Source organism: Sus scrofa, chromosome 6, assembly GCF_054392235.1.
Source record: "Sus scrofa isolate SSC_HxYL_T2T_F1_AM1 chromosome 6, Sscrofa_HxYL_maternal_Yorkshire_Landrace_v2.0, whole genome shotgun sequence".
In the NCBI taxonomy this organism is placed as follows: domain Eukaryota; kingdom Metazoa; phylum Chordata; class Mammalia; order Artiodactyla; family Suidae; genus Sus; species Sus scrofa.
The window spans coordinates 163,643,780-163,660,268 of record NC_139388.1 but is presented as its reverse complement, the minus strand read 5'-3'; the positions used below and the strand labels follow the sequence as shown (position 1 = coordinate 163,660,268).

Here is a 16,489-nt window from a genome sequence, read left to right as displayed (position 1 = left end):
TCCCCCATGTATGTATAGGACCAGTGTGAATACTTTTTTTTGCCCTTTTTTTGTGCATTTGTAAATGTTTTAGATGGCAGATTTCAAGTAGAATTGATTGCCCCAGAGTTTGGATATATTAGTAGAATTATTTATTCACTTTGACCTTAATATTCTGAATGTTCACAATTCAAAAAATCATTACATGGAGGAGTTCCCATTGTGGTGCAGCGGAAACGTTCCGACTAGGAACCATGAGGTTGCGGGTTCAATCTCTGGCCTCACTCAGTGGGTTAAGGATCTGGCATTGCTGTGAGCTGTGGAGTAAGCTGGTGGCTACAGCTCTGATTAGACCCCTAGCCTGGGAACCTCCATATGCCGTGGGAGGGGCCCTAAAAAGACAAAAGACAAAAAAAAAAAAAAAATCATTACATGGAGTTCCTGTCATGGCTCAGCAGTTAACAAATCTGACTAGTATCCATGAGGACACAGGTTTGATCCCTGGCCTCGTTCAGTGGGTTAAGGATCCGGTGTTGCCGTGAGCTGTGGTGTAGGTCATAGATGCAGCTCGGATCCTGCATTGCCGTGGCTGTGGCATAGGTGTGGCTACAGCTCCAATCTGACCCCTAGCCTGGGAACCTCCATGTGCCTCGGATGTGGCCCTAAAAAGAAAAAAAAAAAAATTACGTCATGTGGAATTACCTGTTTTTAAAATGTGTTAACTATATATTCTATAAAAATATACAGATATTGCTTAGAAATGAGGAATGGCAGTTAAATTTCTTGAGAAGGTTGGGGTTATATAGGAAGCTGTCACAGGTACTTGGGAATCAGGTTTCATGGTTGGGGATGTGGGTGGAAGAACAGATATTGTAGGCAGACTTGTGTAGCTCTGCCTCCAGGATGTTGAAACCAGTCTATCCTGAAAGAATGTTCTTAGCTATCCTTGAAGAGCTAGTGTGAGAGAGAAAAAGAATGTAAATTAGGAGGCTTGTATTTAATCTCAACTCTAGAATTAGCCTGCTTTGTAACCATTCACAAATAACTTAATCTTACATTTCTCACTGCTAACTTTGTACCTAAGCAAGGGCTCCTGTGCCAGACTTGGATGGTGGGTGTTTGCAGCAAAGTAAGGGTTTATTTGCAAGGCACCAAGCAAGGGAGCCGGAGGCAAGTTTCAGATTCACTCCTTCTTGGTCTTTGAGTTAGGGCTGTTTTAAAGAGAAAGAACAAAGAAACTGGAATTAATCATTGTCCTGAGACATTTCTTTATCTGATTTTGGGAGTCAGAATGTGGTTTATGAGTCTCTGGCCAGGTGGTCCATGGCTCCAGGGGTCTCTGAGCTCATCTTGCCCTGGAAAAACCACCTGCATTTGAAGGTTAATGATATCTACACAGCTATTTTTGTATAGTAGGATGTTATCAACAGTAACAGTTTTAGTCATCTGACTCTGGTTGATTAGTATTCAGTTAGTACAGGAATGAGGAGACAAGAAAGGGATAGAGGGCACAGGAGACAAGGAAGGGAATAAAGTTTTGGATAGAGAAATTTATCATAAACCCAGTAAGGTAACTTCAGTTTTGGGGGGCTCGGTTTCAGCATTATTAAGTTCTCTCCAGCTCTAAAAATCTGCTTTTATTATCCAGGGGACAAATGCTTTTTTTTTTTTTTTTTTTTAAATCCAGTGCTATTCTTGTGAATAGCTGTGAATAGATCTGGGAAACAGTTCAGTTCATCCTTTCTAGGAATTCTTTGAGAAGAATAGGAAAAGTCCTCGTGCTAGCTAAATTTTTAGGGAAAGCCAACTCCCACATCCTAGATTGTTTTCTTTTGATACATTAACAGTGGTAAGAATTAAATTATTTTTAGGCCATTCGGCCTGAGCCAGAGCACTGTACCTTCAGCGTTTTCGCTTTGAACATTGCCCCCCAAATGCCAGGTTGGATATATTTAAAGAGCACAGGGAATTTCTTAAGCCTGAGTATTGGCTAAATACAGAGATTACTGCGGAAGAAAAAGTAACTAACTACAAAACCCCTCCAGGCTTGTAGGAGAAGTTCCTGTCTAGGCAGATTTCGTCTTGGCGGAATGAAACGGTTTAATTGAAAGCCACAGTTGGCAGCCCTCGTCTGGCTTGAGAAAGCCGATTGGGGCCGCTTTCTAAACCAACGGGATCTGACGGCTCTGTGTTCGATTTGTTAGGTCTGGCTCAGTGCGCCGAACTCTGCTGGCAGCTGAGAGGGGAAGCCGGGAAGAGGCAAGTTCCTGGTGCAAAGGTTGCTCTGCAGCATAATTTGGGCCTTGGAGGAGCTGCGGTTGTCACGCTGTACAGGATGGGTTTTCCTGAAGCTGCCAGGTAAGTGGCACTCTGGTTTTGCATGGCAGTGAATCCTTCTGACTCTCCGCAACTAATGGCGTTGTGCATGTTTTCCAAAAGTCCTAATTTTATTGTCTTCGTACTCAAAGAACAGGTATCTCATTGCGTGGCTGTCGTAGCACGGCTTAAACACTTTAAAACTGGCAGTTAACTTTTAAATGTCACCAGCCTTAGGAAAATTTTGTTCATGAAGGAGGCAGCGTAGGCAAGAGTGGCGGACTAGACGCGGGAGCTGGCTGGGTCCTTGTCTCAGCCCTGCCAACCTGAGTAGTTTTCATTTAGGCAAGTCATTTTTTGGTTTCCTTTCTCACAATTTGCTTTCTCCCCATGGCCTCTGAGATTGTTTGGAGAAAGTCATCAAATATGCTGATTGCATCTCTGCAGATTGATGTTTCTGAATCCAGTGAAGCCCTCGCTGCTGCCAGAATCCTTCCTGTTCGTCTCTTGTTGGTTTTCTTCCTGCCCTTGTCTAATGCCTGTGTTCCTCCAGTCTCCACTTTCTTTTCCAAGGCTTTCAGGATCCCTCCTCTTCCTTACTCTTCTCAGAGAAGTGCTCATCCTTCCCAGAGGAAAAAAAAAGTCCCATTTCCTTTCCTTTGCATGCTTTTGTTTCCAACCACTTTCTGTAATTTTGTTCCACATGTTAAGTATACCCCTCTTTTGAATCTTTCTGTTTTTGCGTTTTCATTGACCCCTTTCCCTCTGTCAGCAAACGTGTTCAGGTCTTCTGTATTCTAGAAATCTACTTTGATTATAAAGATTAAGAATACCTTAATTATTCTCTTTCATGATGAACCTTTTATATTGAACCACTTTTGTTTTTCTATTTTGAAATGCCTTTAGTTTCTTATCTCATCACGGAGGTCAGGTGAGGCCAGCAGTGATCTGATTATGAAGTGCTCTGGCCTTTATTTTCTGGTCTTTAACCCTGCAGTAGCTAGCAACACTGATTGGCTCCCTTTTCCCCCCGAAGTTCTTGGTAATTATTTTTTCATTTTTTCCACACTTTTGGTTCTACAGAGGGTATGTGACACACTTTTTTTTTTTTTTTAACAGAATCCGTTATATTCTCATGTTTTAGAAGCTTTTGAGTCTCTTCTGTCTTCTTTCTCTGCCTGGAATATTCTGTTGTGAAAATTGTGTCTTCCTATTAAGACCAATCTTAGGTAGCTTCTCCCTTTGAATATCCAAAGCACTTTGTAACTCTTGGGTCCCTGTCTAATTTCTGTTTAGTTGTAGTGCATCTAGATTGGTTTTTTTAAAAATCCCATTTGTTATGTGAAAGCCTTGAGATAAAAACTGTGACCTCCCCACCCCTCTGTTTCCTGAATTGGATCAAATAAAAAGCTGTTAAGGTGTTGAAGTTTAAGTTTCCTCTTAAATCTGATTCATTAGTTTTATACTGTCCTCTGAAATTCCTAGTTCGTATTTGGAGTTGAAAATCCTCAGTAAAAGCCACACTATCAAGAGCTACCAGAGTCAGCACATTAGTATAGCTATCTAATTTGCTCAGAATAGATTCTGCAGTTTGGACAATAAATTCTATTTTATTTATTTATGTATTTGCTTTTTTTTTTTTTTTTTTTTTTAGGACTGCACCCACATATGGAGGTTCCCAGGCTAGGGGTCCAATCAGAGCTACAGCTGCCAGCCTGTGCCACAACCACAGCAATGCCAGATCCAAGCCTTGTCTTTGACCTACACCACAGCTCACGACAATGCCAGATCCTTAACCCACTGAGCGAGGCCAGGGATCAAAACCACAAGCTCATGGTTCCTAGCCAGATTTGTTTCTGCTGTGCCACGACAGGAACTCCAGTAAATTCTGTTTTAAATGTGGAAGTCTCATGGTTTTTTCATTTTCAGAGACTAAGCGATTGGGAGATAGAATTGTTCACAATAACTATAGTTGCTGTTTCTGGGAAGGAAGAAGTATGAAAAAATCCAAATGATGTGTTAATGACAGAAAGAAATTGCCTTCGAACATTGAAGATATTTTTGATAGTTTTAGTGATAGAACATAATCTACTTCAAAGGCCAAAGCTGGGAAAATAATTCTAACTCTGATGGTACAAGTATAGTTTTAAAATGAGGTTTGGCTTTAAACAAAGTAATTTTAAGGTACTCATTGCACCTGATCTGATTTCCTTAGTTTCTTCTTTAGCTAACTTTGATGGAGCAGCTGCTATGTGCCTGGGCCCCTAAGAATGGCCCTCTGAGTATGTGGAGAAGGCAGACATACTTTTATCAAATGCTCTAGAAGCCCAGAGGAAGAAATGTTTATGAAGTTGTTAAATGTGAACTCAGATGACTAGGGTTGTCCAGCAGAAGAATAGAGGAAGGGCATTCTAGGCCTATAAATAGGAACAGACGTTTGAAAATACCAGATTTGGCAAGTGGTTGTACTATGTGGTGGGTAGAGGGCAGAGTCAGTAATACACAGGTGGCAGGAGAGGCATCCGTGACAGATCGGATCAAGGTTTTGAAATGCTTCAGATGCTATGCTCAGCAGTTTGAAACTTATCTTACAGAATATGAGTTTTACCAAAAGATGATGTGATTACATTGCACTTTAGGTAGATCAGTGTGGTATTACTTTGAGTTGGGTGGTGGAGAGACCAGAGGCCAGGAGTCTTTAGGAAGTGGTTGCAGTAGCGTGGATAAGAGATGTTTAGTGCTGCAGCAGGCACCACAAAAGCGAAGAGGGGAGGTCATATTTAAGAGCTGTGACCAATTGCCTTTAATTTATAGGTATTCTTTTCTTTGATTTTGTGTTGTAACGTCCTATTCATGTTATGTAAATGGGGACCTTTTAGACCCAGACTGAGGATAGATTGACATTCTGTTAAACAAAACCTGTTTTAAAACCCAACTTTTGGAGTTCCTGTTGTGGCTCAGTGGTTAGGGAACCCAACTAGTATCCATGAGGACAGGGGTTCGATCCCTGGCCCTACTCACTGGATCTAGGATCTGTTGTTGCTGTGGCTGTGGCATAGGCCAGCAGCTACAGCTCCGATTCGACCCCTAGCCTGGGAACCTCCATATGCCGCAGGTGTGGCCCTAAAAAGACAAAAGACCAAAAAAACCCAACTTTGTTTTGTTTCTATTTTTAATAGGCTTAGTTCAATTTATGTGAGTCACACTTTTATTTATTTATTTATTTATCTTTTTAGGGCTGCACCCGCGGCATATGGAGGTTCCCAGGCTAGGGGTTGAATCGGAGCTACAGCTGCCAGCCTACACCACAGCCACAGCAACGCCAGATCCCAGCTGGTCTGCGACCTACACCACAGCTCAAGGCAACGCCAGATCCTTAACCCACTGAGTGGGGCTAGGGATCGAACTTGCAACCTCATGGTTCCTAGTCAGATTCATTTCCGCTGAGCCAGGATGGGAACTCCAAGAGTCTGTAAATTTTGACAAATATACAGTCATGTGACTACCTCCACAGTCAAGATACAGAATAGTTCTATAGTTGAGCAGGACCCTCTGGGGCTCCTAGGCACAAAAGCCTTTCTGTGCCTCACGTTAATTTTTCTTAGGAAATGGACCTCGTTCAGCCACCATGACCTTCCCTGAGCTCCTAGGGACAGATTCAGACAGTTGCTGATCAGGGAAGGAAGGGGATGCAAAGACAAGGGAGGAACAGTCAGGTAACAGTCGTCCAGCCTTGGGGCAGGATCCTGGTTCCCTCCCAAGGAATACACATAATAAGTTAGGCATCTCAGACACCTAAGAGAGAAGTGATAGTCCTTATGCTTCTTTTAGCAATGAATACTTTAAAACGGAACCGCTTCGAGTCCTTCCTTGGCCTTCTCCCTGGCTTAATTGCATCCTAAACACAATCACCTGTAAGCTAAAGATTAGGCACCCTGAGCACAGGTGCCTGTGGGTCAAAGATTCTTGGCAGTTGCCTGTGGGACAAAGTTAGAACTGTAAGTTGTATCTCTGTATGTGTGCTCATAAACAGGGACTGGAAGAAACAGTGTGGAAAAAACGAATGTGCGAAACTTGCTGCAGGTGGTGGAATTGTAGGTGATTAGCCTTTTCATTTTCTTTCCTTTTTTCCCCCCTTTTTTTTTTGTTGTTGTTGCTTCTTTTGTCTTTTTGTCTTTTTTAGGATGGCACCTGAGGCATATGGAGATTCCCAGGTGAGGGGTCCAATCAGAGCTGTAGCCATCGGCCTACACCACAGCCACAGCAACTCAGGATCCAAGCTGAGTCTGCGACCTACACCACAGCTCACTGCAACGCCGGATCCTTAACCCACTGAGCGAGGCCAGGGATTGAACCTGCGTCCTCATGGATACTAGTTGGGTTGTTAACCACTGAGCCTCGCCCGGAACTCCCAGCCTTTTCTTTTCTTTTCTTATCTTCTCTTTTCTTTTCCCTTCCTTCCTTTCTCTCTTTCTTTTTTTCCTTTTTGGCTGCCCTGAGGCACATGGAGTTCCCAGGCCATGGATCAGGCTAGGGATCAGATCTGATCAGCAGTTGGGACCTATGCTGCAGCTTCTTCCTGATCCTTAAACTCACTGTGCTGGAGGCTTGGGATCGAATCTGGGTCCCGGCACTACAGAGACACCGCCAATGCCATTGTGCCATGGTGGGAACTCCACATTTTCATTTTCTAAATTTCTCTTTTAATTAGAAACCTTTTCAGTTTCAAACATGTAGGAAAAAGTTATAGGAATAGTACAAGGAATTCCCATATACCTTATACTCAGATTCACTAATGTTTAGATGTTGCCTCATTTGCTTTATAATTATATATATATCTTTTTGAAATATTTGCGAGAAAGTTGGCGACATTATGCTCTTTTATTCCTAAATATTTCAGCGTACATTTCTAAAAACTAGGGTATTCTCTTACTTAACCACGGTATAGTTATCAAAGTTAGGAAATTTAACATTGATAAAATGCTGTTACCTAATCCTAAGAACATATTCACGGTTTGTCAATTATTGCAGTAATATCTTTTTAAAAGATACTATAAGCTTTAGTTTTTTCCTTATTCACGATCCAATTTAGTGTTTTGTTTTGTTCTTTTTAGAGCCGTACCCATGGCACATGTAGTTTCCCAGGCTAGGGGGTTGAATCAGAGCTGCAGCGGCCAGCCTGCACCACAGAGACACAGCAACGAAAGATCTGAGCCCTATCTGTGACCCACAGCACAGCTCACGGCAACACGGCTACCCAACCCACTGAGCGAGGTCAGGGCTCAAACCCACATCTTCATGGCTACTAGTCAGATTCGTTACCACTGAGCCACAACGGGAAGGCCGAACCAAGCCTTATATTTAATAAGTGACATTTTCTTCTCTCTCTTCTCTCCCATTTTAAAATGTATTCATATCCATCTATATCTAACCGTAAATATATTGGTATGAACTCATGAATTCTTACTCACCGGGTTATAACTCATTAGTGTCACTTTTTTTTTTTTTTTTTTTTTTTTTTGTCTTTTTGCTATTTCTTTGGGCCGCTCCCGCGGCATATGGAGGTTCCCAGGCTAGGGGTCGAATCGGAGCTGTAGCCACCGGCCTACGCCAGAGCCACAGCAACGCGGGATCCGAGCCGCGTCTGCAACCTACACCACAGCTCACGGCAACGCCGGATCATTAACCCACTGAGCAAGGGCAGGGACCGAACCCGCAACCTCATGGTTCCTAGTCGGATTCGTTAACCACTGCGCCACGACGGGAACTCCAGTGTCACTTTTTGATACTCAAGATGTCCCTGCTTTGGCCGGCAGGAGCCCCTGTTAGCTGGCTCGCACTGTCCCATAAGCTGGTTTCTGGCTCAGGAAGGTATTCCAGGCTCGTCCTGTGCTCTCCATGCCCCAGCCTTAGGATCAGCTGTTTCTCCAAGGAGCCCTGGCCCTTTTTAGTGGAGAGTGTCATTTAGAAACCATGGTGTGGCTGCTTGCTGAGTACTTGTTATTACCGCTAGGCCTTCTCGGGACACACACCACACACACTACTTTAGTTTTGTTTTAAAAAAGACATGTAAGAATACATGAAAAAAAATCTTAGGTGATTTTTATGTTTCTCCATACTAATATAGCCACCAGTTAGTTCGTAGTTGAAATGATGACATGATGAAACTGCTGAAATGTCACCTGACGGGACATCCTTGTTATTTTTTATACACTGGAATTACCAGAGAGGCAGTGCTGATTGGTGGGAAGAGCACCCCGTCAGCTTTTGCATCTCACTGCTTTGCGTTGGACATGTTAACCTTTCCCTCGGTTAGAAAAGAGTGAAAATATCTTGATCAAAGGTCAAGCTCAGTCAACCTGATTTCTGATTTCCCAGCGTGTTTCCTGTTTCTCTAGTTCACATCACTGGTTAAGTGTTTGAATATGGTTTTATTTTATTTATTTATTTATTTATTTATTTTGTCTTTTTGTCTTTTTGCTATTTCTTTGGGCCGCTCCCGCGGCATATGGAGGTTCCCAGGCTAGGGGTCGAATCGGAGCTGCAGCCACCGGCCTACGCCAGAGCCACAGCAACGCAGGATCCGAGCCGCGTCTGCAACCTACACCACAGCTCACGGCAACGCCGGATCGTCAACCCACTGAGCAAGCGCAGGGACCGAACCCGCAACCTCCTGGTTCCTAGTCAGATTTGTTAACCACTGCGCCACGACGGGAACTCCCTGGTTTTATTTATTAAATTATAAATATCGCTGAGGGGCTTGGAAAAGATAAGCCTTAATTTTTAGTTTAGAGTGGGGAACATATCGAACTCATTGAAATCCAGTTTGGCTCTTGAGGCTGGATTTCTGTCCCTGATGGGACCTTATGCCTGCTCAGAGGTCAAGGGAAGTTGCTGATTGCAACTTACTCTCTGGTCCTGTGCGTACTACACAGTCGGCTCTAATTTGAACAGACTAGTTACTGGTAAAACATTAGATTTAGGGGTGGACATTTGATTAAAATGTAGGACTCTGTTCTTCCCAAACACTACGAATAACAGCAGCCACCTTAAAAATTATATTTAACGGCCTTATTGGGACATAATCCACATGCCACATAATTCATACATTTTATTTTATTCATCTTTTATTTTTTAGGACCGCACCCACAGCATATGGAGGTTCCCAGGCTAGGGGTCGAATTGGAGCTATAGCTGCCGGCCTATGTCACAGCAATACCAGATCCAAGCCACATCTGCAACCTACACCACAGCTCACAGCAACGCTTGCGGGGCCAGGGATCACTGAGCGAGGCCAGGGATCAAACCCGCAAGCTCAAGGTTCCTAGTTGGATTCGTTTCCGCTGTGTGACGACAGGAACTCCTAATTCATGCATTTTATGTGTACATTCAGTGGTTTTTAGTATATCATCGAGTTGTGCAACCATCACCACAGTCAATTTAAGAACTTTTTTAGCACCTCCAGAAGAGCCTATGTACCCATTAGCAGTTAATCCCCTGCGCCCCTCCTTGCAGGCTCTGGCAACCACTAATCTGCTTTCTATCTCTAAGGACTTACCTATTTGGAATATTTCATTTACATGAAATCCTACTATATGTGGCTTGTGTGACTGCTCTTTCATTTAGCATGTTTTCAAAGTTCATCCACATTGTAAGAATGAATGTAGGAGTCCCTGTTGTGATCCAGCAGGTTAAGAACCTGACATAGTGTCCATGAGGATGCAGGTTCGATCCCTGGCCTTGCTTGGTGGGTTAAGGTTCTGGCATTGCCCTCAGGTGAGGTGTAGGTCACACAGGCTGAGGCGTGAGACCTGGCCCTGCTGATGGCTGTGGTTTAAGCTCCAGCTACAGATCTGATTTGACTCCCTAGTCTGGGAACTTCATATGCCGCAGGTGCAACCCTAAAAGAGAAAAGAAAAAGAGGAGTGAATGAATGAATGTAGTACTTCATTCTTTTTTTATGGCTGAATAAAATTCTATTATTAGGATTCCATTTTCCTTACATCCTTCTCAACACTTGTTATTGTCTGCTTTTTTTTTAAGCTATCCTAAGTAGGTGTAAAGTAGTATCTCATTGTGGTTTTGATTTGCATTCCCCTCGTGACTAATGTCGAGCATCTTTTCATGTGCTTATTGGCCATTCGTAATCTTAGGAAACATACCTATTCAGATATTTTGCCATTTTATTTTATCTTATTTATTTGCCTGCACCCATAACATATGCAAGTTCCTGGGCCAGACATTGAATCCATGTCATAGCATTGACAACACTGGATCCTTAACCTGCTGAGCCACCAGGAAACTCCTCTTTTGGTCATCTTAAGATTGGAAGATTGGGTTGTCTTTTTATTATTGAATTGTAATAATTCTTTAACAACCACATTTTGAGGGCGTTGTGTGAGCACCAGAACCATGCCAGGTGCTGTATCTGCACGTCTTTGTTTAATCCTCAGAAAAGCCCACCTGGTAAATTTTGTACCTTTTTTATAGATGAGATTTTACAGCTGAGGAGATTGATGATCAGAGTTAAAACAACTTATTTAAAGAGAGTCTTAGAGTTCCTGTCATGGCTCAGCAGAAACGAATCTGACTAGCATCCATGCCGGTTCAGGTTCTATCCCTGGCCTCGCTCAGTGGTGAAAGATCTGGTGTTGCTGTGGCTGTGTCGTAGGCCAGTGTCTACAGCTGCGATTCAACCCCTAGCCTGGGAACCTCCATGTGCCGTGGGTGCAACCCTAAAAAGATAAAGAAAGAAAGAGAGCCAGAGAGTCTTACATGGTAGCAGTCAAGACTCACCTTCATCTCTCCAAGTTCAAAGTTCCTGTTTTGTTGGCTGCTCTGTGCTTCTGATCTTTGACATTGTTGAAATGGCACCTGTGCGCTGGGCCTTAGAATGAAAATTTCAGGAAGCATAGGGGCAGTTCATACACCAAATAGTTCTTCCTAGGAGTCCCTTGCACCATTCTAACTGTTATCTATTTGACTTCAAAGCTCCTGTTTTGTTGTACTCTGTGCTTTGAGATTGTTGAAACAGTGCCTGTACTCTAGACTTTAGAATGAAAATTCCGGGAAGCATGGAGGGAATCCATGCACTAAATAGTTAATCTTCAGAATGCCTTCCAACATTTTATTTGTTTTATTTTATTTTGAGAATGAAATCTGTAAATGCTTATTATTAAGAAGTAGTTATAAGTCATAACAGAAAAGAACTCTTGGATCTAAGAGGCCAAAATATAACTTCTTACACAACTGGCTGTTATAAATTATTATTATTTTTTATTATAGTTGATTTACAGTGTTCTGCTTACAGCAAAGTGACCCAGTTATATACATATATACGTATATGTGTGTGTGTGTATATATATACACTACACACACACACATTCTTTTTCTCACATTATCTTCCATCCTGTTCCATCACAAATGATTGGATATAGTTCTCTGTGCTATACAGCAGGATCCCATTGGCCATCCATTCCAAATGCAGCAGTTTGCATCTACTAACCCCAGATTCCCAATCCATCTCACTTCCTCCGCTCTTCCCCCTGCAAACACAAGTCTGTCCTCCATGTCCATGATCTGTTTCTGTTTTGTAGATAGATCATTTGTGCCATATTTTAGATTCTGCATGTAAGTGCTATCATACGGTGTTTGTCTTTCTCTCTCTGACTTAACTTCACTCATAGTTGCATCCATGTTGCTGCAAATGGCTTTTTTTTTTTTTTTTAGGCCGTACCCGTGGCATATGGAGGTTCCCAGGCTAGGAGTCGAATCAGAGCTGCAGCCGCTGGCCTCCGCTGCAGCTGATGGCCTGTGCCTCAGCCACAGTAACGCCAGATCTGAGCTGCATCTGCAACTTGCACCACAGCTCACAGCCTTGCCAGATCCTTAACCTACTGAGTGAGGCCAGGGATCGAACCTGCATCCTCATGGGTACTAGTCGGGTTTGTTAACCACTGAGCCATGAAAGGAACTCCCAAATGGCATTATTTTGTCCTTTTAAATGGCTGAGTAGTGTTCCATTGTATATATGTACCACATCTTCTTAATCCACACCTTCATCTGTGGAAGGGCATTTAGGTTGTTTCTATGTCTTGGCTATTGTGAATGGTACTGCTGCGAACATAGGGGAGCATGTATCTTTTTAATTTAATTTTTAACAGTTTGACAGTTCTTATTTTTTTTAATTTATTTTTATTTTTTGATGATTTTTATTTTTTCCATTGTAGTTGGTGTACAGTGGTCTGTCAGTTTTCTACTGTACAGCAAAGTGACCCAGTCATACACATGTATCTTTTTTTATATATATATATAAAGATTTTTTATTTTTTTTCATTATAGATGGTTTACAGTGTTTTGTCAGTTTTCTACTGTACAGCATGGTGACCCAGTCACACATACATGTATAGTTTCTTTTTTCTCACATTATCATGTATCTTTTTCAGTGAGTGTCTGGATATATGCCCAGGAGTGGGATTGCCGGGTCATATGGTAGTTCTATATTTAGTTTTCTTAGGTATTTCCATACTGTTTTCCATAGTGATTGCACCAATTTACATTCCCACCAACAGTGAAGGAGGGTTCCCTTTTCTCAACATCCTCTCCAGCATCCGTTGTTTGTTTGATGGCTACTCTAACTGGTGTGCCATGGTACCTCATTGTTGCTTTGATTTGCATGTCTCTAATAATTAGTGATGGTGAGCATCCAACATTTTACAGATTAGATTTGTTCCAGAAAATTCATGTATAAACCAATTAAAAAAACAAAGATAATCAGAATTTAGTTTCTACTAAAAGAACTTTGTGTATAAAGAAATCACAAGGAACATCCTTTTGTAATATGAGTCATCTCTTTTCTGATATTATGTAAGTTATTGTATTCAGCTCCCTAAAGCAGGGCATACATTCATCACTTAAGTTATAAAATATGAAGGCAGTGGAAAAAAAAGTGTGTTGGGGGAAATAACAATAAGAGATAAATTTTTTAAAAATGAAGGATTTTCTGAAACTATTGATGCAGCTTTATATATTGATCCCTCCCCCCATCTGGGTGTAAAGTTGCTAAATCAGTAGCTTGATGAGCTTTTCAAAACAAGCATGGTAAGGAGTTCCCGTGGTGCAGCAGAAACAATCCAACTAGGAACCATGAGGTGGCGGGTTCGATCCCTGGCCTCGCTCAGTGGGTTAAGGATCCCGGCGTTGCCATGAGCTGTAGTGTAGGTTGCAGACACGGCTCAGATCTGGTTTTGCTGTGGCTCTGGCGTAGGCCGGTAGCTACAGCTCCGATTAGACCTCTAGCCTGGGAACCGCCGTATGCCGAGGGTGCGGCCCTAGAAAAGGCAAAAAAAAAAAAAAAAAAAAAAAAAAAACCAAAATAAACGAAGCATGGTCAATATCTGCTGTGGTGACCTGTCAGAACTTCTCCTGACTCTGTTCCACAAAGTATCAAGATACTTTGTACAGACACTGAAAAGTGTCAGTTATTCTTTTGTCACATACAGTTAGGAGCGGCAGTCTTGGAGAGGGACGCAGTAAGGATTATGTTGGACCATTAATGAAATGAGATTGGCTTGAGGCAGACTAGTTGTAATCCCTTGATTTTAGGTCACTCATTCTGCCTTTTGACTGCAAAGATGGTGTGCCATAGATAATTCTGCTCCAAAGGGAACAGGAAAAATATTAGAATTTAGCTAAGGGGGAGTTCGGTGCAATTCAGTTCCTATTTTCTGAATACCCATTGTGTGCCAAGAACTGGGGTTATAAGTTAAGATTTTTTTTTAAAGCTATGTCATCTGCTTTTGAGAAGCTGACATGTAGTTGGGTTTTACTGAAGGGGAGGTTCCTGGCCTGGATCTTGCAGGGTAAGAGGGTGTTTGCTAAGACAGAAGTGTTCCAGGCACAGGGAGTCCCGAGGGAAAGGAAAACTGGATGGGGTGGGTGGGGAGAGAGAAAGAGAGAAGGAAGGAGAAGGGGTAGAGAAAGAAGGAAAGAAGTGCTTTGCTTACTGAGCAGCTGCCATGCTCTTGACTTCCCTTGTTTGTTGTTCTAGTCTCAGCTCCAGCTACCGCCGGCGTGCTTGTGGGATGTCAGAGGCATTACTTAAAATCCTAAGGCGCCTTCATCTTCCTCAGACCCTTGAAGTGTCTGTCTGGATCTAACTCTTGAGTCTCTGCAGCCCGTAACGGTCATATTTTACTGGGGGCCAGGGTCTCCTCTGGGCACCTCACGCACAAGATTCTATTTAATTCTGTAAAGTCCTCGGCCCCTTCTTCCCAGCCTCCCCACTAGAGGCTGCACAGAGAGCAAGAAGCTTGCTCAGAGTCCCGTGGCTAGCGCGTGGAGGAAGCCTTGGGATTCTAACCCAGGCCTTTGTGGCAGCAGGGACGCTTTTCCTTCTGCCACATCAGGCCATCGGTCTAGAATTGTTCCCTAAGTATCAGCCAGCCAGATGTTGTGACAGTCACATCTTGTGACCTAGCTAAAAAATAAGTCTGCAGTCCCACCTCTGCTTCCTCCCCACTTCTTCACACCCTGTTTCGTCACCGCCGTCTCTTGCCTGGACTTCTGCAGTGGCTTCTTAGTTGGCCTCCCTGCCTCCCCACGTACCCCCTTACAGTCCGTTCTCCAGCCGGCCGCCAGATTTGTTTTTTAAAACATGTTGTACATTGGGTTGTGCTACTTTCCGGCTCCTACCCTGCAGTTCTTCTCGTGATACTTGAAATAAACCCCCAAGTGCTAGCCGTGCCCTTGCTGTCTTGCCCTGTACCTTTCGGGGACCTCAGATCTTCTCCTCTGCTCCAGCCATGCTGCCCTTCTACTAGTTCCTCTCCCTGACAAGCTGGTTCCTACCTCAGGTTCCTTACCCCAGAAGGAGAACTGACCTCCCCACCTTAATCTTTACGTGGCTGGCTCATGGACTTAATTTAAGACCCGATTTTGGAGTTCCCGTAGTGGCGCAGTGGTTAACGAATCCGACTAGGAACCATGAGGTTGCGGGTTCGGTCCCTGGCCTTGCTCCGTGGGTTAAGGATCCGGCATTGCCGTGACGTGGTGTAGGTTGCAGACACGGCTCAGATCCCACGTTGCTGTGGCTCTGGCGTAGACCGGTGGCTACAGCTCCGATTAGACCCCTAGCCTGGGAATCTCCATATGCCTCGGGAGTGGCCCGAGAAATGGCAAAAAAGACAGAAAAAAAAGAAGACCCGATTTAAATATCAGCTCTTCAGCGGGGTTTTTCCAACCAGGTTATCTAAAACAGACCACCCAACAGACATAAATGTGCTTCCTTTATATCCCCTTAGCTTGCCTTGTTTTCTTCATAGTAACTATGTTTTTTGGTTTTTTTTTTTTGTACCTTTTGTCCCACTCTTATAGAAGCTCCTTGAGGGTAGGTTTATTGTTTTGCCACATTTTTAAGGACAGTGCCTCTCACCCAATGGGTACTCAGTTTTTGTTGAAAAGGTGAGAAGAAAAGCTTAATCGTTGTACTGACTTAATAACAATTTTCTCTGGGTAGGAGTCACAACATCTCTGGTAGCATTTTTTTGAAAATTACTACTGTATAATCGTTGAAAAACCTAGTACCTATATGACTCTGCTTGAAATCGATTCTTTTCCCTGGTTCTTTTAGATCTCCCCAAGTTGAGGCTGTTCCAACCAGCTCTACACTTGACGGATTTAAGGCAAATCTTGTCTTTAAGGAGATTGAGAAGAGGCTTGAAGAGGTAAGTAAGATTTATATAAGATGCTGCCAGGAGGACCCTGGGGCTTGAGGAAGCCCAGAAGTGGTACAAGTTGAAAATTTATGTCATATTGTCAAGAATTGAGTGTATTTTAGATTTTTGAGTGTCTCTTATGGCTTCTTTGTAATTTTAGTAAGAGTGCATTTTAAGAGATGTGTAAATCTCCAGATTTTAGTTATTGTTTATTTTGGTGTCATTTCTTTCTGAATTAAAAGGATCTTATTTAGAAAGTACTGTTCAAAGGAATAATATTTAAAGGAGCCTTTAAAGGTGCCTAATATCAAAACTCATGTTGAAAAGAATTTTTTTTGTGCTTGAGTTTTTCCAAGTTTTTGTTTTGTTTTGTTTGTCTTTTTAGGACCACATCTGTGGCATATGGAAGTTCCCAGGCTAGGGGTCGAATCAGAGCTGTAGCCGCCAGCCTACGCCAGAGCCACAGCCATGCCAGATCC

At 42.9% G+C, this 16,489-nt stretch overlaps 1 protein-coding gene across 1 annotated transcript in view; it reads left to right on the top strand.

Annotated features, from left to right (window-relative positions):
- SCP2 (sterol carrier protein 2) overlaps window positions 1-16,489 on the top strand; it is a 124,775-nt gene that overhangs the window by 89,134 nt on the left and 19,152 nt on the right. The window contains 2 exon segments of the mRNA NM_001168415.1: window positions 2,184-2,337; window positions 15,926-16,019. Of these exon segments, the coding sequence (NP_001161887.1) occupies window positions 2,184-2,337; window positions 15,926-16,019 (248 nt within the window).